Source organism: Trachinotus anak, unplaced genomic scaffold (assembly GCF_046630095.1).
Source record: "Trachinotus anak isolate AG129_WGS33_773 ecotype Australia unplaced genomic scaffold, CSIRO_AGI_Tana_v1 ptg000015l, whole genome shotgun sequence".
NCBI lineage: Eukaryota > Metazoa > Chordata > Actinopteri > Carangiformes > Carangidae > Trachinotus > Trachinotus anak.
Window position 1 is genome coordinate 5,472,264 of NW_027273866.1, and position 23,021 is coordinate 5,495,284.

General features: G+C 38.5%; 2 protein-coding genes across 5 annotated transcripts in view; one reads left to right on the forward strand and one right to left on the reverse strand.

Moving 5' to 3' along the window:
• Window positions 1-564: 564 nt before the first annotated feature.
• On the reverse strand, window positions 565-4,324 carry colec11 (collectin sub-family member 11). 3 transcript variants are annotated; one of them, XM_071497923.1, is made up of 7 exons: window positions 3,378-4,324; window positions 2,697-2,859; window positions 2,518-2,589; window positions 1,963-2,034; window positions 1,808-1,861; window positions 1,583-1,678; window positions 565-1,415 (listed from the first exon to the last, which is right to left on the reverse strand). In XM_071497923.1, exons 1-7 carry the CDS (start codon window positions 3,465-3,467, stop codon window positions 1,006-1,008), a joined length of 957 nt encoding a protein of 318 aa, XP_071354024.1. In that variant the 5' UTR covers window positions 3,468-4,324; the 3' UTR covers window positions 565-1,005. The 3 variants fall into 3 exon arrangements, with proteins under 3 accessions (XP_071354024.1, XP_071354025.1, XP_071354026.1); XM_071497924.1 differs by having other exon boundaries at window positions 565-1,397; window positions 3,378-4,002; XM_071497925.1 differs by having other exon boundaries at window positions 2,697-2,854; window positions 3,378-3,500.
• A 945-nt stretch (window positions 4,325-5,269) lies between these two features.
• myo6b (myosin VIb) overlaps window positions 5,270-23,021 on the forward strand; it is a 38,190-nt gene continuing 20,438 nt past the window's right edge. The window contains exons 1-16 of one of the 2 annotated variants that reach the window (XM_071497917.1): window positions 5,270-5,557; window positions 9,369-9,507; window positions 11,842-11,911; window positions 12,005-12,078; window positions 12,660-12,789; window positions 13,289-13,394; window positions 13,803-13,858; window positions 13,951-14,048; window positions 14,149-14,313; window positions 15,038-15,118; window positions 16,863-17,043; window positions 18,106-18,250; window positions 19,542-19,699; window positions 20,060-20,151; window positions 20,605-20,677; window positions 22,008-22,135. In XM_071497917.1, coding sequence (XP_071354018.1) covers window positions 9,391-9,507; window positions 11,842-11,911; window positions 12,005-12,078; window positions 12,660-12,789; window positions 13,289-13,394; window positions 13,803-13,858; window positions 13,951-14,048; window positions 14,149-14,313; window positions 15,038-15,118; window positions 16,863-17,043; window positions 18,106-18,250; window positions 19,542-19,699; window positions 20,060-20,151; window positions 20,605-20,677; window positions 22,008-22,135 — 1,674 coding nt within the window. In that variant the 5' untranslated portion in view covers window positions 5,270-5,557; window positions 9,369-9,390. The remainder of the gene's footprint in view (window positions 5,558-9,368; window positions 9,508-11,841; window positions 11,912-12,004; window positions 12,079-12,659; window positions 12,790-13,288; window positions 13,395-13,802; window positions 13,859-13,950; window positions 14,049-14,148; window positions 14,314-15,037; window positions 15,119-16,862; window positions 17,044-18,105; window positions 18,251-19,541; window positions 19,700-20,059; window positions 20,152-20,604; window positions 20,678-22,007; window positions 22,136-23,021) is intronic. The other variant, XM_071497918.1, reaches the window with a different exon arrangement.

Genomic DNA, 23,021 nt, shown 5'->3' on the forward strand with positions numbered 1-23,021 from the left:
GTGAAGTCATTAGAGTCATTGCACCCAAAAGACATTTGCATAATAGTGAGGGAGGAGAGGATTTTAACTTTTACAGTTTAACTTAGTTAAGTAGAAATAACATCACATACACAGTATTTATTCAATACCACATATCAGTTTTAAAAACTCCACTCCACCAACAAAGGTCCAAGCTCAACATTGCCTTTTATATGATGGATTTTTATCTTAGATAGCAACAGTATGTGCTTTTCCTACTGTGACAAGTCCAAATCACTGATGTGAACAGGTCTATGGAGCAGCCAAAGCCACAAAACATACATCCCATAAATGGCTGTTACAGTGCAGTACAGTTTTTATGCACTGGGTGGAGGCTGTGTTACACTGCCTCAAGATTTGGTTCAAAGCACCATTCCACTCATAAGTTTAGTCAGCTCCAGGGCAGAAAATAATGTACAGACACCATCTCTCTTTTTCAAATTATTAGTGAATGTTTATTGTACAACAACCTTCACATATCTTATTATATGAACATGAATATAAAATGCATAGTGTACTCAATTTCTCTGATTAAAAGCACCCAACTGGAACCAAAATCTTTCTTTTAATTTCATATTTTCTACAAAATCTACAGCCCTCTGCATTTGCTCATTTGCTTTGTTTGTCGATGGCACTGTAGCAAATATTGCTCATTTGATAGTTTGCATAACAAAAACTCAGTATATTACCTCGCATGCTGTTGGCAACATTAATGAATCACAGAGTATGAGATTAAGGTTGCACTTAAAGTGAGTAAAATTAAAATAAAACAAAAAGAACAAAAACTTAGGTTGTTGTGTGAGTTAAGCAAATAAATAGCTTATAAGTTTGTAAGAAAAAAAAACAGAAAATATGAGAGTTTGCACAACTTACATGTCATTTTGTCATCATATTTACAGATAGAAGGCATCGCACAGACAATATGAATGCTTCTAACTTTCATTTCATTATATTTATCAAATCTTTTAGCAGCTGTTCACTAAGCACTCAGACACTGTCCTTGTCAAATTCACAGACAAAATACATGGTTGGGTGGCACGCCACATCAGTCCACTCTCCAGAGGCCACCATCTCAGCACAGTCCTCATCATCATAGGCATTGTTGGGCTCTCCTTTCCTCCATTTGCTGAAAGTGGTCATGGGAGAGCGATCCACATAGGTGAAAACACCCTCTCGGTCCAGGTCATGAATGCCAATGTAGACTCTGCTCAGGCCTGCTTCAGTAATGTACCCCGCAATGGCCATGTTGGCTCTCTCATCCTTGGGCATGGCCAGGTGCCCTCCCCTCGTCTGACAGTAGACCTCAGCGTTGGAGTAGCGTTTCACCTCCTTCACCAACAGATAGACTTTACTGTCTGTCTCTTTTATGCCAGCAACAGCTGCAGGGGAGGGCAGTGCTGAAAAATGAGCACTTGTATTTCTATAAATTTCACATTGACATGCCCAGCGTTTGCAGTACTTAAAGGATAAGAAGTGAAGCAATAACAAGGATTTAACAAGTCAGACAAGAAGCGTCAAAAAGCAAAAGTGCTTTTGTTTTTAAAAAAGAATGCTAAGATCATACCATTTTTAATGAATTTCAGTTCAGAGGAAAGTTGGGCCACAAGAATATCCATTTCTCCAATCATCTGTCTCATTGGTGTGCACTCACACGGGACACCTGATAAGGCAAAAATGTGGGGGATTACCACATCATCGTCATAATTCATTCCCAAATTTCACCAAATGTTTGTGTTTAAACATGCAACAGTCTGTTTGACAAACTGAATACGATGATATAATATCTCACCTGGCTCTCCATTAGGGCCCACTGGACCTGGATCCCCCCTGTCTCCTTTAACCCCTTAGATATGAAATGTAAATATTCATAAAACATGAAATGTACTATACTTAAATAATTACTAACAAATTCATCTGAAGTACGTTTATACATTTTATAATAACCTTTCATTCCACTTGGGCCCACTTTTCCATAACGTCCCATAATTCCTTTCTGTCCTTTAAGCCCAGGTTGGCCTGAAAAAAAGTGTGTGTGACAGGAATATTTAAAAAAAAAAAAAAAAAAAAGACCTCTTTTGCCAGACAAAATTTCTAAAGTTGATGAAAAAATAAGTGAAATTCTCAAACTATTTACTTCCTAGGTGGGTAGATAAAACGATGAGTCTGTGTAATCGCCCTTAAAAGTATGAGAACACCCTCCACTCCTCATTAAGGTCTTCAGTAAACACTTGTCCGCAGCAGTGGATTCTGCAGATCATTTCTCCTCCAACCTCTCACCCAAATGTAAACACTTGGCCATCTCTGGATGGCCTGTTAGTGGTGTAATAGCACATTATCAGCCTGTGAAATGTTATCTTTACCCTGGTTCTTTTTTGTTTCAGCATAGTAGTAATGGTAAAAAAAAATGTTTTTAATTTAAAAAAAATGAGAGGATGCATAAGCTTGTGTGTATGGTAAATGTTTTCTCATCTTCCCTTGTTGCAAGTGCAAAAACAATACCAATCTCTCCAGGAGGGCCAACTCTTCCCGGTCTCCCGGGTGCTCCTTTTTGTCCTTTCTCTCCTGGTTCTCCTTTTGCAGGAAAAGACAGAAAAAATAATCACCAAATATGAAGACAGAATCTATTTTTGTACACTTTGTATTCTGTGTGTGTGTGTGTGTGTGTTAGAACTGCATGCCTTTGAGTCCAGGGACAAGGATCTGAACAGTGCAGGGCTCCTCTGCCAAGTGCTGTCCATAAGATGTCTGTATTGGTAAAAAACTCAACATCACAGACATTAGTACTACTGGTAGTAACACCTTCTCTCCTCTCATTCTTCTGCAAGGGCTGGTTAGACTATACTGGAGAGACAAGAGAAATTAAGAAAATGGGAATGATCATGAATTATTCACATGCGACTAAAGTTTAGGTATAGATAAAGTTTCGTGTAGATATCACCAGGAATACCATAACTGATGTAGTCAGGAGTAAACATTTGTTTGAGAAGCAAAACAGTAATTCATCCTCATCCCATCACATAATAGCATAAAGCTATTGTCCGTTACATTCAGCATTTATTTTGTAAAACCCCCCCAAAAAATTGCAGAAACATCCACCACAAATTTGAAGCCACAGGCAGAAGCTTAATAATAAGGGAAAACATGTGTTAACTAATTCATAGGCTACGTGTCTACTAGATTAATTCATGCTTGATATAAACAGCTGTTCACAAAGGATAGGGAAACCACACCCGGGGTAATATTTGCCGAGACCAAAGAAATATTCAGCTTCATTTTGATTTGCAGCGTCAATAATTCCTGATGTTAAACAACAGTTAGAAAGGACAACACAGCATCATGAATTTCAGAATATGGCTTACCTGTAGAGAGACTTCCCAGACAGAAGGAGAGTATTGCCAGCTTGCAAAGACTTGCAGGAGCTTTGAACAGTGGTGGTTCAACAGAAACATTTCATGTTCCTCCACAGGCACCACAGAATGCGTGTGATAGGACGTTTCGTAAACAGTTCACAGATAAAGTCCAAAGCAGCTGGGGCTCCACAGATAATTGGCTGGGAAAGTGGTCAAGTGATTGACAGCGGAGGGGCCGGATAAATTCACTGACTTAACTTCAAACTCTGCTCTATGTTTATAAAAGCAAAAGAAAATTATCAGGTATTTTAAGTTTCAGTTTGTATGAGATGCCTGAACTTTCTCCACTTTTTCATAAAACTAATTTTACTGTGGCTTGTGTGGCAATGGACTACACTGTATTAATGATATAAGAGTTCCAGTTCTCCCAATGTATTCTTGTGGTCTGTGTGATTAAAAACAGCTTTTTTTCTGTGCACCATGCTCTATATTTTGTTAAGTGCCACACATCATATCTGTCATCTAATGTAATTTCCTTTTAATTAAAAATGTATGTAGCCTAAATGGATACACACAAATAAAGATGATAATGGCAAAAAAAAACCTAAATATGAAAGCACAAATTTTTGCTTTTCAGAGCTTTACAGTTGAAAGGGAGAAGTTGTTGCCCAGGCCTACACAAAAATCTTACTGAGGATGTATTCAAGGCATTTATTTAACATCATGATAAGTTATCATTAAGTTTCACTCTGGTGTGTGATTCTAAGGAGGGGAGCAGAGATACTGCTGAGTGTAACGTGAAGCTGACATGTACAGTACAATATTTCTCTTACCACTTCTTTAGTTTGTCAAGTTTACTCTCATCATTTTCTAAGACATTACTACAAGGTACTACTATATTGGGCTTCTGTCACTGTCATTTCTCCAGATCCCACTGGTTCTTTGTGATGATCAACTCCTCAGTGCATCCCTTCCCTGCTCTCTCTGCAAGCGAGACATAATTAGTTTGGCTTTAGACATGCAGATCTGCTTTCTCCCCAGTATGGCCACTTGATGGAGCCATTGTCCATGCAAGGGCAGTATATGACTTAAAAATACACAAGTGGTCTATATCAATTTTTTATTCCATTTTATTTGCTATTTATTAGTCAGTAACCCTGTACATTGATCCACATATCATGTTATCAAAATAACAAAAAAAGATTTTCATGCTTTAAAAAAAAAAACTTCAGTCCCAATTGCCTATTTGTAACAGAAATAATGTTGCAGTGGTTGTTTGTGTTTGTTAGTCTTTACCAGAGTGAAGATATGATCAAATTATCATTCAGTCATTGTTGTATCCTAGTTGCTGTTTGACTAGGGAAATAAAATATGTGCCTGATATGGTCAATGTTGTGCATCATTTAGGAAGTCACGCAATTACTAACTTGGACTTTAACTTGTGAACGAAAAAATGTCATGTTAATGTTAATGTTTACATGCTGTCATCTCGTGTCTGTAATGAGATATGGTTCAATAGAGGAGCATCAGATGTCCTAATTAGATTTACAAACCCGATGGCTGCTCTCAGCGGTGGATTGGGTGTCTCCTTCAAAAATCCCCCCAAAAGTTTTAGATTACCTGCCTTTCAAATATTCATGACTCAAGGCAACATTTGCTTTCTTTTCATGGCAGCCAGTGAAGTAGATGCAGGCTGCATTTATCCCCTAACTCCAGTTTTACGATGATCAAGCACAAAACACAAAACTAATTAACATAAGTTGTAAAATGAGATCCCCCCCCCCATTCACACACTGATAAAATTTTTATTGTAAAAAAAAAAAAAATAATAATAATAAATGTTTACATTTATACTGAATCCTATATGGACTATCACTGTCCCGATGTGTATTTCTCCCCTGCGGTGCAGAAAACCTACCAGACACTGGATCTTACGAGCAGCACTTAAACGGACCTTCAGTAAGTGTGCGGTCAGGGTGACGTCACCTGTCCTCAGCGTGGGGCCAGCTCAGCCTGTCATCCACACACACTGCTGCTCCTCCGTCCCGTCCTGTCCTGTCCTGTCCTGTCCTGCCAAAGAAAGACCGAGAGAGCTGGACTACAGCCACAGCTAACACATCCGCATGAGGGACTTAAAACCCGCTACTGTCCCCCTGCGCGTACGTTTTGCTGTCTGACGGATACGAGTCGTAAGTGTCCCCGTTTTTGTTCAACAGTTTCGGGTACTTTATATTATCCTTACAGTCGCTAACATGGATGAACTGAGTGCAGTTGCTGTAGTTCCCTCTGTATGCTAATCACCAATAATTTGATTTGTTGCATAACAAGCCTTACCTGCAGTCGGTGTAGTGCTGTCAGACTCTCACAGTTCTCCTTGTGGCTTATTTATAATTGGCTTAGTACCGCTAGTCTCTTTTATAGGGGCTGGATATGTATAAACTCACTTAATAATGAGGTTATCTTGAACTGAAAGTAAAAGCCTCAGGAAGAACTTATTTTCAGCTAGTATATCACAAAGGTGTGACTGTTTTGTTGTACAGTAACTTAAAGGTTTTACTGTGCAATGTCCTTTTAGTACTAACATGGTTACATGTCCTTTATTTCATGTGTTTTTCACTTTATTCGCCTCGTTTTCATTCAAATGTTTCATGGCTTCTGTATGTGTAAGTTTACCATCTCTAACACCAGTCCTTAGCAATGTCTATGCATCCCTTTTTAACCAAAAATCTATCTTGTCTGACCTTGTCCGATTTTTAAGGGTGTATCTCTTAAAGTGTGACCTGTGTGTACATCTGTCTTCATCCTGTTGCCCTGTAGTCGATATCCAATGATTTCCATGTCCCTTTTGCCTGGCAGAGAACAGGAAACAAGAGGCAGGAAACAAGAGGCGTGTTTGTGTGTCCTGCTTTGCCTCAGAGCCCAGTGTCCATTCTTATGTGTGTGTGTGTGTGTGTTTATGTTTCCTCCTCGTCCGTATTTTTCTTTGTGTATCACACGACGTGTGACACTTTTCTGATTTGCATTGTCCTGCTGACTTATCACTGACTTTTATTTGCTAGGCTTAGCTCTCACTTGAAGCGTCTCACCTCTCTGTCTGGATTAGGGTCAAATACTAAGAGGATTTAAAGCTGCAGAGTCAAAGTTACTCATGAGGAACTGGTCTCAGTTGAGCAGTGAGTGATGCCTTTGCTTTGTGGTGTAGACCTTTAGGTTCAAGGTCATCTCCCTAAGTGATATACCAGATTGTTTGGAGGTTTGCTTTGAAAATTGCACATGGATCCCTCAGCTCTTGGTTCAGTGAGCAGTGCAGTATACGATAAAGACAGATGTGTCATATATGGAGCCACGTTCGCAGCAGACTAGCACAGACGGGATGTTCTTAACGTATGTTAAACGAGCATTAATCAATTCTGTCTTAACTGTATTCTGATTATTCACTGTTATTATAGCCAGATGTGTGCAATCATGTAGGCTTTTGTTGGTCATGTGGATTTGAGCTGAGTGTATTTCCTGTGTGGACATAGTGTAATTAAACTACCAATAGTAAACTGTGAGAAAAGTTTTGTGATTATCAGTCATCTAACAGAGACAGCCTTGAGGATCCCACCAGCTTTAATCTTACACTTGAAGGTTTAAGATAACAGACAGGGAATGTCGTCTTATCCTCCCTCTTTCTGGTGCATTGTTTTATACTCTTTCTTACATGTTATGTTAAGCAGTGTTGTAGAATCAGATATGTGTATTGTGCTATAGTGACAGGGACGTTGCACGCTATCAGTGTGAATACAATTCATTGGCTTTGCTTTCTACAACCAACAGAAAGATTCAAGAAGCCTCTCCTACAAATTCAGCTACTATAGCTTATATAACTAAAAGATCATCATCTACAACTGTGTATCAACTGTTTGAGTTCTTTTTGCTCCAGTTGTGGCCTTTAAAATGGGTCGGTGCTTTGAAGTGAGATATCTTCCTCATGCTCGGCGGCTGGCCTACATAGGGCAAAGGCATCTAGTGTAAACAGATGATTATTGCTCTAATAATAGATGGGCCATATAACAATAAATTGAAATCACAACACGCCATTTGTCTCTTTCTGTGGAAGCAGTTACAACATTCAGCCCATATTCTCATTTTATAATTATTCCATGAAAGGTGTTTTATTTAGATGCAAACCAGATTTTCATTCATTTACACTTACATAAATAAGTTGTCACTTATTCATGTGTGATATATTTGGTTGTCTTTTATTAACGTTCCCCAAATCATCAAATTGTTGTTGAAATTTGTAACATACCTGTATTCTCCTGTCCACAAATAAAGCATTTGATGAAATATCATCTGGAATGCTACAGTACTCAGTTCTGGCCATACAGTAGCTTTTGAAACTATTTTAACTTATATTTTTATTTCAATGGGTTTACCATCTGACCGTTGTGTTACAAAATCCTACAGGTGAGTGACTGATGGGTAAATTGCAGTTGTGTGGTTAGAAAAGTCCACATTGGGCACTCGCCAGATGTAGGTGTATTGACCAGACCTGACATGAACTTTATAATGTAGCAGTAAAAGTCTAACTGATGTTCCTTATTACTGTAATTACCTTTTGTTCAGGAAGAAGGAAATGGTTGACTCATTTTACTAATCATTTTTCATGCAGTACATGGGAATAAAATATTCAAAAAAGGTCTTGTTTTAGTGCTTGCCACCTGGTATATGGAAGTAATATTGTCATGAATACTATCACACAGAACATGGTGAATAATGACAAGATCATAGTTATCTTTGGCTATCTTGTTATCCACAGTAGGTTCAAAAGAAAGTAAACAGAGATGGCCACTACAATCTAGCATTGTGCTGATTTGATGTACCTGTTCAACTTTGAGTCCTCGTTGAAGGCTGCATCAGCAGTTTCCAGCGACTATTTTCTGATATTTGACCTCAATCCCTGAAGCTAATTGGATCCTCAAGCACAACGTCAGCACTTTTGTTTTGAAGAACTCTGTGGTTGTAGGATTAGCTGTCAAGAACTGTTAATGAGTCACACATGACGATGTTTTCAGACTGTCAACATAAGATTCAGGGAGAGTTTTGCGACAGGGACCAACTGCTGTTGTCAAGTACAGAATAAACAGTTTTGTTATGTAGCTCAGGTATGTTCAGCTGTGAGTTTTAGTAAAAAGAGCAGTTCTTTAAATACCCAACCTGCACTATGTTTTGCCTTAGTGAGACTGCCAAATTATGCCACAAACTGAAACAAACAGATTGTAATCTACTTTCCTTCTAGTGATTGATGTAGGCTATATTTGCCGTGAAAATAACAACGCGCAACTTTACGCTTTAAAACTGTGTAGAAGGGCTTAGGTGCATAACAGTCAGTATATAGAAACTACTTTACTAATCCCTATAATTCTTCTTACTTAACCAAACAGTAGAGTACATTCATGTTTTGGTAGCATAGCCTCAGGTTTAGCTGCTTTAGCTCAGAGCCCAAATATAGACTGACAGACTTGAGATGCTCGAAACTGGGCAGTTTATGTGAGGTCACTTGAGTTACCGTTGTCCGCACTCAGGATTGCAGGAATCCCTCAGGAGACACCTTCAGTCATCTTCCAGTGGGAAATCCTCTCTGATAAGATCAGTAGGAGGACATGTTAATGGAAAGCAAAACGACAAGGCCTGACAAACACATTGACAGTAACAAATTATCCTCTCAGTCTTTAGACGAGCAATGCTGACATCATTTTTCGTTTTCCACCTATGCAGCTGTGAAGAAAAAGTGATATATATATATATATATATATATTTCTATATATATATATATATATATTGTGTAGCCAGACAAGCCTTGGGAAACAGGCTATAGCAGCAACTTTGAGGCAGATTCAGTTTGTTTGAAGTAGTAGCAGTGAAATAAAAATGCAAAACTGTGCACTGTACTTTGCATATTTATTTTAAGCCACATGTTTCCTCTCTTCCACTTTCTTGCTCCTGGTTGTGTAGCTGTGCTGACTGGAGATAAGCCATGGAGGATGGGAAGCCAGTATGGGCGCCCCACCCCACCGACGGGTTCCAGCTGGGCACGATCGTTGACATAGGAGCCGACACGCTTACCATAGAACCACTGAACCAGAAGGGCAAGGTGGGTCATCACATACAAACACACAAGCACGTACACACACCCCAGCTTTCCATTTAACAGGCAAAGTGAAGCTGAGAAATGGGTGAGGGGCTGAGGCGGTGGTAGTGTTGGTGCTTGTTTTCCTTTCACATAGTTCTGCAAGTTGATGTGGGAATTGCTCATTCACTCATTAGGCCACATTAATTAGTTGTTGTTTGCCTTAATCCCAGGAAGATCATCACCACATATAGAAAAGCATTTGTTCATAAGTCCATGTACAAGGATTTCATGAAAGAATCACAAAGCCGTGTGTATGAAATGAAAACGTATATTTTATGTAATTTTTTTGCTGTCTGAGTGTGATCTCAGTTCGAAAGGCGTTAGCACAACAATGTGTAAGATGTGAGAAACACTAGAGACCACATGTACAGTGGCATGAATAAATAAAGAGAGTAGCAGCAGGTGTGCTGATAGTGTTGCCTGGAGGGAGAGCGGCTCATTAGGAGGTAAAGGCCACCTGTTACACCTGAGCCATCACGTTTCCCCAGCAAGCAGGCCTCTGATGTTTACAACAGACATGCACTGCAGCAATTGCCTCTGCATTTGTTGTGTTTGAAGTGTTCTCATCACAGCTAGTGTATAGACCTTTCTGACATCAGACAGTTTGACTTGATAGAGTAGCAAATGCACAGGTGTGTCTAATACCATTTTATTCAAGCACAACACCAGGACACTGAAACTGAAGCAGCTGAATGGAAATCAGCCATAATTAATTTTATTATTTACACCTCTGTTTTCCCCTCATCTGACATGTCAAAATGTCTTATGTGAATAATGTTTAGGTGTGCCGGTGAGCCGGCATGCTCAAAATCTGGTACTTGTATAGCTAAATGGAATACATTATTGTTTTTGTATTAAAGTTATGAGTTACATCTGTATTTAAACAGTCTGTTACTAAGTTTTTAGCTTTGTGTATCTCTGGTAAAAAGTCCTGTGCATAGTTTTTCTGTCTAAATAATCCTTTTATTTCTTTAAAAATAGGGTGGAATCAAATATGGTCAGAAAACCTTGTGTTTGTATTAGGATACAGTCTCACTATTCATTTTGAAACTTCCCTGATGGTACAATATTTAGAAGTTTTAACAACGGATACTCTGCTTTTTTCTAATGTCAAGATAAACCAAAAGACCTGTGGAAGCTGAGTAGGACACAAGCAATTATCCACCTCACTGACAGATAACTGCATAATATTGGACTGGGTGCTCCACTAAATGACTCAGAGATATTAAGTTAAGTTAAGTAAAGGTGTGCTACACTCAGCTGGAGAAGATTTTAATGAGCTTGAAGTAAACCACACGATTATTATCAGTTTATGCCCTATTGCAAGGCAGTAACTCTGTTCCATTCAGTGAAGGAATGAAAGGCCCATTGAGTGTCTTTTTTTACTGCGGTGTTGAACTCATTAGTGCCTCAGCTCTGCATGGCCCTCAGCCTGACTGTCTCTGCTTCTTTGTCAGTTTTATTGGTCAGACATTTCTCACATGGTTGTTATTGTGGATGGGCATGTTCAGATTGAGCCAAGGTACTGTAGCAGGCACACAAAGCAGAATCTGTTTATGCTAACAAGCTGTTGGTGGTAATAAACCATGCATCATGACTCAGACAGGGCCACAATCACACACACACACAAGCAGTGATATTGATATAGGAGTGTAATGAATATGTAAATGGAGGAAAATTGTGTTTATTACATTGATACATGCTGTAGGGAATAACCAGACACAGTCACTGTTCTGCTTTAATCAATTCATGGGGTTTAGTCGTTTTTAATAATACCACAATTTGATTGGTTGCTACAAGGTCAGTACAGCATTGTCTCTCCTGCACCACACACAGACCACACACACACCCACTCACTCACTCAGGTGTTCAGATCCTGTTGCTCGCCCACCAAATTATTCATTATCCTGCCATGTCTCCCCTTGTTTCTCGCACAGCCGACTTGTTCCATTGAGTTTATTTCCATTAACTCAGACTCTTAAACAATAGAGTGAGAATATCAGTAACTAATTTAGCCTGGGAACATGTCGCACCAAACATCGTTACTGTGATCTTTTAGCATGATGAATGATTCATGTTTGTGCATGCTTGCTTAGCTTTTTATGATGTTTAATATGTCTCTCTTTTATAGGATGCTGAGAAAATTAGTTTGTGTCATAAGCATTTAAAATAACAATAAGTAAACAAGAAATAATCTTGTATTTAAAGTTGGTAGGAATTTGTAGAGTCAGTCTGACTTAAAGCATGTCTGTCTCATCGTGAATGTTTCAATGAGGAAAACTGTTCATGTTACAGACCTTTCTTGCTCCAATGAGCCAAGTCTTCCCAGCAGAGGATGATGTCAACAAACACGTAGATGACAACTGTAAGTTAATGTTATGCTCATTTGCTTGTAAAGACATTCTTTGCAATATTATAATTTCATTTAAATTTTTGGGTTTTTTTTTATTGTTTTCAGGTTCCCTTATGTACTTGAATGAAGCCACACTTCTCAACAATGTTAGAGTGCGGTACAGTAAAGACCACATTTATGTACGTGCTCTTTTCCTCTTTTCCTCTTTCTGCATTAGTCCTTGTATAAATCTTTTATATTTGTGCTCTTGCAATGGCCTAAAGACATTACTATCCGACTGCATCATAAGGAAATACAGTAACAAGTTAGAGGACAGAAGGAGAGAAGATCCCTTGCCTTGTTTCCCTGGGGGACAAGTACCAGGTGGTAAAGAAGGAAAGGAAGCTTGCACAGGGTCACGAAGTCAGGCTGGCAAACCCAATCCTGATCCCAGTTACTTAGGAAATGAGGGACAGCTGGTAGATGAGAAAAAAAAGACAGGGAGACAAGTTAAGGTGTGTCTCAGCAGCCTTCACTGGGCTCATTTTCACCTCCGTAGTCTCTCATTGTTAAATAAGATAAGATAAGATAGGACTTTATTGATCCCACCACGGGGAAATTTGTGCGTTACAGCAGCCAAACACAGGAGTAAAGAGCGCAGAAATAAGAGCAGCAAAAAGACATTCGTATAAAGTACAATTTATTTGTATTTTTGCTATTTATTAACTGTAATTTCTGTAAATGCAGAGACCTTAACCACTCCTGTACATATCTCTTACAGACTTATGTGGCCAATATCTTGATAGCTGTGAATCCTTACTATGACATCCCTAAACTGTACGGCCCTGAAGCCATCAAATCATACCAGGGGAAATCACTTGGCACTCTCCCACCTCACGTTTATGCTATAGGTGAGTGCTCACACCTGCTAATCACTGTTACGAGGATAATGTAGAGCATATAACGAGCTTAGTCACATTACTTTTTAATGTTGATGAGATATTGTAAGGTTACTTTCACAGAGGCTTTGGTGTTATCTTAGTTAACTGTTACCAGAATCAAATGGAATTTTTTTTTTTGTTTATTAAGGAGAATGGATTTTTACTGTATAATTTTATTATTATTTAATGTATTATTGTTTTTTTTATTATTAATTAAAAGAGGAAATTCCTTTGGTCTGAGGTGAAAATAATTCAGTACAAAAATAACAAAATAACAGTGATCAGAAAGTATATGAAATTGCACAACTAATACAATGTACAATGTATTTGAATTGTAGAGAATTTTAGGAACCTCCTCACTTGTAATATTGTAATTCTGTTAAGACAAATGAACGACTACACTTTGATCCCTGGTTATACACTGATCATGCCGGAAAGTTAAGTTATCCATGATATTTTTCCTTTCCAGCCGACAAAGCCTACAGGGACATGAAGGTTCTAAAGATGAGCCAGTCCATCATTGTTTCTGGTGAATCTGGTGCTGGAAAGACTGAAAACACCAAGTTTGTTCTCAGGTATGAACTCAGCATGAATTATGCTGCATCCTCTCCTCTTCTTCCCTTCAGTCTCACCCTCAGTCCTCTCCTTTGTGGTTGTGTTCAAATTGTGTTGAAGTTCCCATTCAGTGTGAGCCACTGATAGCACCTTGCAAATCTCCCACAAAAAGTATGAACGATACAACATTAACCTGGATGCAGTCTGCCATGAAAAAAAAGCAGAAATGATGACACTTCATTGGGAGAATTGAAAAAAGGCTAGATGTACCACATTATTGTTAGTGCAGCCGTATGTCTAGAGGCCACAGCCACTTCATAAGGGAAAACTACTTTAGTAATTGTTAAACTCTTTCAGTGTGAGTGTCTTTTTTATTTTTATTTTTATTTTTTTATTCACACTGTATTTATTTCATCCCCATACTATAGATATCTGACCACAACATATGGAAGTGGTCAAGATATTGATGAGAGAATTGTTGAAGGTAATATATAAATTAACTAAAAACTCATGAATTAATGTTGTGTTTTGGGGCAGTGTGACCCTAATGGGTTTTTTTCACATTTTCAACCTCAGCAAATCCCCTTCTTGAGGCCTTTGGAAATGCAAAGACAGTCCGGAATAATAACAGTAGTCGCTTTGGGAAGTTTGTGGAAATCCACTTCAATGACAAGGTAATAACCTGATGTTCTAGTTTGATCTATAATTTGCTGTGTTTGGACCATGAACTTTAGAGTCATCTTTTGAGGCTTGATTTTTCTTTTGTTTTACCAGAACGCAGTCGTGGGTGGATTTGTCTCCCATTACTTGTTAGAGAAGTCGAGGATTTGCATGCAGAGTAACGACGAGAGGAACTACCACATCTTCTACAGGCTGTGTGCTGGGGCATCTGAGGACATCAAGAAGAAGCTGCACTTGGACTCTCCAGACAGTTTCAGGGTCAGTGAGCTTACAAGGATGCCAAAGTCTGGAGTGTTGATGTTTCTCGTAATAAGAACATATATGATACTGTATTGAGTAAAATGAGACAGATGAGGATTATGGTCTTGTCTTTGAAAGAGAGCAACAATTAGCATTTTGAAAGCTGTTTTTTAAATGTAATTAAACAGGCTTTACAATTTTTTTTTACAACTTCTATTATCTTGTGCTAAGCATGTGTGGGCAGTTCTGTGGAAGACCACTAGATGGCGCTTGAGGTTATTTTTATTGATGTCTTGACATGAATCAAAAGGCCCTCCCAAAGTGAAATCAAACTCCCCTCAGAAAAAAAAAATATTTTGCAATTGAATTCTGTCCTGTTCAAATGCAATTATCAATTCAGCAGGGGCAAAGTCAGAGGGCATAAAGGTGTTTATCCCAGCCGTTATTTTCTTCTACATGCTCTACAAAACAGAACAACAAGCAGCTCAAGCTGTTCCTTCAGATGTTTATCATAGTGTCATTATATCAGGTCCCTGAGGTGACACCCACATCAACAGAGGCAATTACTTCATTCAATTCACTACTAGTCAGCTGTGGAGCAATATTAGAAGACAGCAGAGTAAATCTTCTAGATGCTGGAAATCAATGCAAATACCCTCAGTATGCATTTACAGTGTGCCTGAATTTATCAAAATACTAATTATGTTTACAAGTTTTCTAAGATGATTTTTCTCTGTTGCAGTACCTGAACCGAGGATGCACCAGATACTTTGCCTCTAAGGACTCTGATAAACAAATCATGCAAAATCGCAAGAGTCCTGAGGTAATGTCACGCCCTGTTCTTGTTTAATCACTCCAACCCAAAATAAGATTATTATTGACATTATTTTTGTAGTTATATTGCCTACCACTTTTATGTCAAGAAACAAAGGCAAAAATGTATTGTAATGTAACACTGTTAAGTTATCTTCTGTGCAATAAATCATTTAGAAATAAAGTATTGTTTTGAGTATGCACTAGAATGAAAGCAAATCTCTTACCATATTTAAGAAAGTCTGCTACAAAGCTGAAATGATATGCAGAAACTGTTCAATCACAATATTTTATGCCAAGAAATTAGTTCAGGTCTGCGTATTTGATGAATTATTTACGGCTGCAAAGCCTGCAGGAGACATGTAATTAATATCATGAAACAATTAGAAGAATAAGTGTGACAGGTTGCTCTCTCAGGGACTAATTATACATGTTCATTTGGCTTCTTGTTTTCTAAGATAGAATAATATCTTCTTTTGTGCTAATCAAAGTTTCAGGTGAAATTGTGGTAAACAAAGGAGGTGATTTCAGTTCTTTGTCAATGGATTTACTCGTAATGGGTTTATTTAGCTGAGTACATTAAAATAAATGCAATGATTGAATCATATTTTACTTTAAAGTTCAAACATAACCTCTATTCTTAGATTTTTTGTACTGTAATTCACTCTTCTCTTCCTCATGCTTTTGAAATTAAATATTGTAATCATACTAATGTTGTTTTTAGAAGCTCAAAGGCAGTTATGTGGGACTGGATCAGCTGTGCTTCATATTCATCTTTCAAAACAATGTGTAATTTGAAATATTGGAAAATATTTGTCTTATAATTGTAAGAAGCTTTATTTTAAAATGTAAGTACACTGTGTGTTATTAACATGTTGCTAATCAAGTCATTGTACATCTGTCTGTCCCACCACGTGTCTCTGTTACTGTATATAGGACAATAAGGTGACGTTTCTTTTCTTATCAAGGCTTTGTGCTCCCTATTCTTTATCCTGTATTCTTCTTAAAGTAAACACTGAGTGGGTCAGGTTTTACATGCTGCTGTTTGTAGTGCATGCTTCCTCTTTGTCTGCATGTGTCTGCCTGGATTTGTGCTGGATGGTGCTTTGATAGAAAAATACAAAGGATGTTTGCTTATTCTGCTTTTTTTCAGTCATACTGTATAGCGCAGGGCTGCACAATTACTGTATATTTCCCATAGTCACAATCAATATTAGTTAAAGATTGCCATTTTATTTTGCACACCTGCTGTCTTAGGAGTTTAAGTATTTTGTTCCCATCAATACAATAACTGAATGGTTTTTTATATTACAGTATAATCAGGAGTATACATTTAGTCATAATTGTGCAGCCTTTGTTAAGATTACGCTGCATTCCTGTTTCTCTGTTTGTTCACCTATGGGATATTAAGACTGGTTCTGTCTTTTCTTTTAAAGTATAATTACATTAGTTGTCAAGACATTTTGAGACAAGGCCACTGTAGCAGAGCAGCCTTAAATTATAGTATGGTGTGCTTGCTGTGTGCTGCTGGTGGAGGCTGTTTTAACACATTACTGTAAAATATTTTTGGTTTGTTGATCTCTAACTTGTGGCTTTTCTAGTTTAGTGTGGCCAAGTGGTGGCCTGGTAGAATCCAATTTACTTTTACTCTTAAAACAAAACATACATATTGATATTTATGGACTGCATCTATTGTGAACTCTTACACATTGACCTTTTTTCTACTGTTTCTAAGTCTTAAGTTTCTTTTGCAGCATCTCAAGGTTGGTGCTCTGAAGGACCCTCTTCTTGACGACCAGGGCGACTTCAACAGGATGTGTGTGGCCATGAAGAAGATTGGCCTGGATGACACTGAGAAGCTGGACCTGTTCAGGGTGGTTGCTGGTGTTCTGCATCTGGGCAACATTGACTTTGAAGAAACAGGGAGCTCCTCAGGTGAGGCAGATGATGTGATTAAAAATGTGTGCAACATTTTTAGGATAATGTGTGAGATTATTTTGGTAGAGACAACATTTCCTGAGAACTTGCACTGCAGCAGTATTTTTTCAGTGCACTTTTGTTTCGCTTTTTTTTTTTCAAGTAGTGTTGTTGTTTGTCTTTTCGGGCACAGGATTATCACTATTCATGCAGATAACCAAGGTCATCTGTTTTTTCCAGCTATTCTGCTGCCAAAAATCCTTAATGTCCTCCATGCCATAGGATTTTTCTCTGAAATAACCATCAGAGGTTCCAAGTTGTTATCAGTTCAGCTTTTTCAGTAATTGTCAGCGCCTAGATTTCTACAATTTTGTGTTATTAAATCAGCATACATTTTTGAAGACCAGACCCGTGTCCTTGGATGTCACCACAATGCCGTCTCAAGTGGTGATAAATAAGACCTCTGTTACTCTGGCAACCATTATCTCTCCCTCTCCTTTCTTCTTCCTTCTTTATCTTTCTGTCTGCACAGTCAGTGTCTCTGTCGATTAAATAAGGAACTTCAACTTTTTTTTGGGTACAGTTTTCAACACTTTCCTCAATACAATGGATGACCACTGCTAAATTTCCCTTTCACATATACATTAGACCTCTGCCTGTGGAAGGTGCCACTGCTTACCAATTGTTTACTTGATCACTTTGTAAATAAAAAGGTATGTACAACTTGTGCAATAGTGTAATATGGTTACAACAATCTTAATTTAATCATGGTTTTGAAAGTATAGATTCACTACTCCTAGACTCAGGGATCTTATCTTTATTACATCAAATTGGCACAAAGCTGGTTACAGCTCATGGTGAGATGAAATAAAATATTTATGTAATGACTTCCCTTAAAACCCACAGGAAGAAAAATAATTACAAAAATAAAAAATAAAAAACAAAATAAAATTAAAAAAAATAAACAAATAATGGTTAGAATATAAAAGGAAAGAAAATAAAAGTATCTTGCACATTGTTCAGAGCAACAAACTGTAGGTGGAGAGTTTTAAGGATTGTTTATCTTACTGTATGTTTCAGGTGGTTGTGTCCTAAAAAATCAGTCAGGTCAGACTCTGGAGTACTGCGCTGATCTGCTTGGTCTGGACCAGGACGATCTGCGTGTCAGCCTCACTACAAGGGTCATGCTCACTACAGCAGGGGGCGCCAAAGGAACAGTTATCAAGTAAGAACTGCGGTCTTCAGCTGTTTAGATCTGAGATTCTTTAAAGCTTCTTTCAGTAATGTTTTTATGGGGAAGATTATCTAGATTTTCTTAGCATTTTTCCATAAGCCACTCCCATTGTTTACTGACAAATAAATCTATCAACTGAACTGAACTGAGTGAAGGCAGTGAGTCCATGATGGATCTAAAAATAGCTAATAATCCTTAGACAGAGATTAACCAACTGGAATTTAAGGCACAGGCACTGGGTCGGCAGTTGCTGTATTTATCTGTACTAGTCTGCAAAGTATTAAGATGTCTTTATTGTGCAAAATGATTAGATTAAATCCTGACACTGAATTAAGCCTGTTCTTTTATGGTCTTAGTATAAGAGAGTATATGATAGACCTGATTATTTTATGCAAGAAAGCGCTCTGTGAGAATGTGCCTTAAATGCCAGTGCCAGCTGCTCATCTTCAGTGTCCAAGTGACACAGTAAAACATTTTTGTACCGCTGCATGATTCTATGGTGCTTTCTCACAGGTTAAAAGAACAAGCTCAGAGGAGAATATGGTTCAGTACTGGCACTGCTACTGTGTAGTTTGGTGGTGATGTGGTGTCTGAGTGATGGGGCAGGTTTGCAAGATTAATATTTCAGGAGGGCCAGATGCTAGCCTGGCCTGGAAGTGTTTTCTCCACATAAATAATGCAGCCCATATCTGAGGAGGCAGGCGAGCATGGCAGCAGTACAGTAAAGACCTGGTGTCTGGGGAGCAGGTGGAGCTAAGGGCTCCTGGCTTTGTCATTAAGCCCCAGACAGATCCACTCTACCCCTGGGAGGTTGAGGGTATCAGAGGGGGTGGTGGACACGATGGTATCAGGGATGACTGAGTCTCTAACTAGTGGGCATATGAAACATTGTAACTGATAAAAATGCCTGTCAGTGAGATTAATTGTAGGGGTCTCATGTGTTTTTCTAAGACTTCCTGCATTTAACTCATGGCATAGTGAAACAGAGAAAAGCTAGTCTTTTCTTATGAGAGTCATGATACGTGGACTGTCCCATATCTTAGTTTTAATAACTTCTCTTTGGCTTCAAAACCCTCATTTTAAAATGATTACCTAGCTTGACTATAAAGATCAAAAGGGGAATGGCACTGTGCAGAAAAATGTGTCACATTAGTGCAGCTAAACTTTTGCTGTCACACATAAATTGGGTTTTAAAAAAAATAAAAGAGACGATTTAATAGGAGACTTGGCATGTCCCAGTTTTGGGCTGTCCCTCACTGCCCCACTTTGTGTGTCCCTCCAGAGTGCCTCTAAAGGTGGAACAGGCAAACAATGCCCGCGATGCCCTGGCCAAGGCAGTGTACAGCCGCCTCTTCGATCATGTGGTCAAACGAGTAAACCAGTGTTTCCCCTTCGAGACTTCCTCCAACTTCATCGGGGTGCTGGACATCGCTGGGTTTGGTAATAAAATGCAGTTAGTCTTCTACAAAACATGGACATTTCAATTAATCTTAGCACAATGTGTAGATTTAGGCCATCATAACATAATGGGAAAACTAAAAATGTGTAGTTTTCCAGATGCTCTATATTTTGTTACTGTCTCAGTGGCAGTTTTTTTCATTGGTTTGTTTATAATTCAGTCTAAAGACACTTCTCTGTACAGCATGTTTCCTGATGCATACACACTTATTACCAGGGCTTCTGCTTGAGAATTAATTTCCTTAACCGCCATAATTAACACAGGCTTTGCAAAATTTTTCATTTCAGAATTAATTAAACAATATGCTTTTTTCTGTGTCTTCTGTTTATTCCTTCTCTTAGAGTATTTTGAGCACAACAGCTTTGAGCAGTTCTGTATCAATTACTGCAACGAGAAACTGCAGCAGTTCTTCAACGAGCGTATTCTCAAAGAGGTGGGTGAGCGGCATGTGGATTAAGGTGATTCAGTGTGGTTTACCTCTGTTATCCTGGGAAACCTGCCATGTCATGTCACTCACAAGCCAAACTTACCGACTCTCTCTCTAGCCAGGAGGAAGTGGTTGACACACTAAGCTCCTCTGTCTTTCTCTCTGTGTATTTTCCCTACATCTCTCCTGTGCGCTCTCTCATTAGAATGCTAATTTCTCAAGGGACATGATGAGGCTTGTTTCTCTCCTGTGATCTCTTAACGCTATTCTCTTCCAAGGCTTCCAATTAATGTACAGCAATTCTAGTTTAAGCTTCTGTCTCATTATCTGAATCGTGTGTTGTGGGTTTGATGTTTTGTGTTTGTTTTTTTGAGGTATGCAATATTCTAGCAAAAATGTAAACCGTTTTCCAAATGTTATTTCTTGGTGTGGATTTTTTTTCTGGACATGTTTGTGTAGGAGCAAGAGCTGTATCAAAGGGAAGGGCTGGGAGTGAATGAGGTGCATTATGTTGACAACCAGGACTGCATAGGTAAGTTTCCATGTGACATATCTCCTCCCCAAACCCTGTTGAGCCTCAAACTGTGTGTAGTCATTTTATTATTCATCACTTCTTTGTGTGGACACTCACTTTTCAAAAGTTCACGATTTCCCTGAAAAATGTCACTGTTGTCAAGGAAAAAGTTTCAAGGCAGCACATACTTCAAAACAAGATGCAATGCAGCACTTTGAACATATCTCCTTCTAAAGGTGATAAGATGGCTGGCTTGAGCTGGTTTCAAATGATCAAAATCAGAGGTGTACTTGTGTAGGAGTATGTGTATTGATATCTTCATGTATCTTGTACTTTGGGTCATCTTTGGAAGTAGAAACAGGTCCATGGAGTGACATTCAGGGACATCATTAAGATGAAGCGTTGCCTTTGAGGGCCTGTGCTGCAATACACAAATTGTACTGACGAGATGTGGCTGTCTGTAGAATCCACATACCACAAATGTACTGAGGTTGGTTCAAATGTAACATCAGCTCACCCACGTGGCGTCAGAGCAGTGAAAATACACCTGTCAGGGAGACAAAAATGCCGACTTCTCATTATCGAAGAAGCTGGCATATCCATGGGTCTGAGGGGAACAAGCGTAATGAGTATTTGTGGGTTTTATAGCTGCTTTTTTGCTAACACCCCCTCGTCTTTGTTGTCTCTGTCCTCGAATAAATCCTCAAATCAATGGGATGAAGTAGTCAGTCTATCAAGGTGAAGCAGTTTGATTTGTATTTCAAAGGCTATGATTATTCAGGTGCGAGGTTAACTGACAAGCGTGAATAACATTTACGACTTGCAAATGACCGTTTGGGTTGGCCATTAATTCACTCATCAGTCTTCAGGATTTATGCACAGGTGCTTGTTCATGCAAATTTTTTCTGGGGTCCTTGGCTATTAGATTATATTCCAAACAGCACGCCGTATGAATAATTCAGATATGTGGCTAAATAAGCATCCTGATGAGCATGTTTTGTGCTTTGAGTATTCACACTGAGAAACAGTAAAAAATGGAAATTTCCAATAAATCTCATTTTTCGAAACTGAATGTTGAATGATTTTGTAACTTCTGTATCATAATAGCTGCTGCTGTCCCCTCACACCTTCCTCAAATACTTGGGTTAAGATTCATGGGTTTTGTGGTTGTCCCTAAAAATGTTTTTAAACGTTCAATGAAACTTGGAGTGGAAATATTACCAACTTGGATATGATAAGTTCTCAACATGTCATGTCCTGCTACCTATGTCTCAACATACATTCTAGTGCTGTATATAAACACAAATCGTAATCTTTTGGTTGATAGATAAATATTTGTTGTTTGCAGACCTTGTTGAAGCAAAGCTGGTGGGAATCCTGGACATTTTGGATGAAGAGAACCGGCTTCCTCAGCCCAGCGACCAACACTTTGCACTGGCTGTTCACAGCAAACATAAAGACCACTTCAGACTGACGGTCAGACCTCATCGCTGTGCTCTCTTTCCCTCACTCTCCCTCTCTCTTCTTTCACTGTGTTTCTTATTGTTTCTCTCCTTTTGTCTTTTTTTTCTCGCAAGTATTGTGCTATTCTTCTCTTTCTTTGTGTATTAAGCTTTTTTGTGACACCAGGGAGCAGTGTAACTGCACAGTGGTTCTGCCATTGTGGTAATTTTCACTCTGCCTGTTTGTTACAGCAGTTTTGTGAATAACGCACAGTCCCACTCCCTCCCTCTGTCTCTGTCTTTGTCATTGTTTGTTACTACCCTTCATCTCTGCAAGCATGAAATCCTTTTAGAAATGTAGCCTTGACACCAGTTCAAGCTTAGGATTAGAGGTGGCTGGCTGCGACCACAGTCAACTGCAGTGAGAGTTATGACTCAAATAAATACTGTTCTATGCATTAAATAAGTTGAAAGACATTAATCTTAATCTATAGTGCTTGAATATGCTGCATGCTAACACTTCTGCAAATCAGTTTTTACACTTTCTTTTGGCTGATGAAGCTAATGGAGCTTAAAAATGCTGGTTTCTACATTTAGTCATTTTTTCATTATAAGAATAATACTCATAATACTTGAGCCAGATAAGATGAATATAATATTTATAATATATATATCTTGATAGTGTGCAGTTGTTATTTCCTTTTATATTAACACAAGTAAATATATTGAATGACTACAAATTGACCTGTACAAAGTGAGAATTAGCCTTTTTTTTGCTGGATTTCACTGCACTTCTCCACTGAATGTTTCATTCTCTAAACCAGCGCTCCTAATTTCCTCAATAGTGTGGATAAACAAGTTTCCTCTGTAGAGATGGTGATGGACAGGGTCAGAGTGAAATCAATATATGTGTGTTTTAA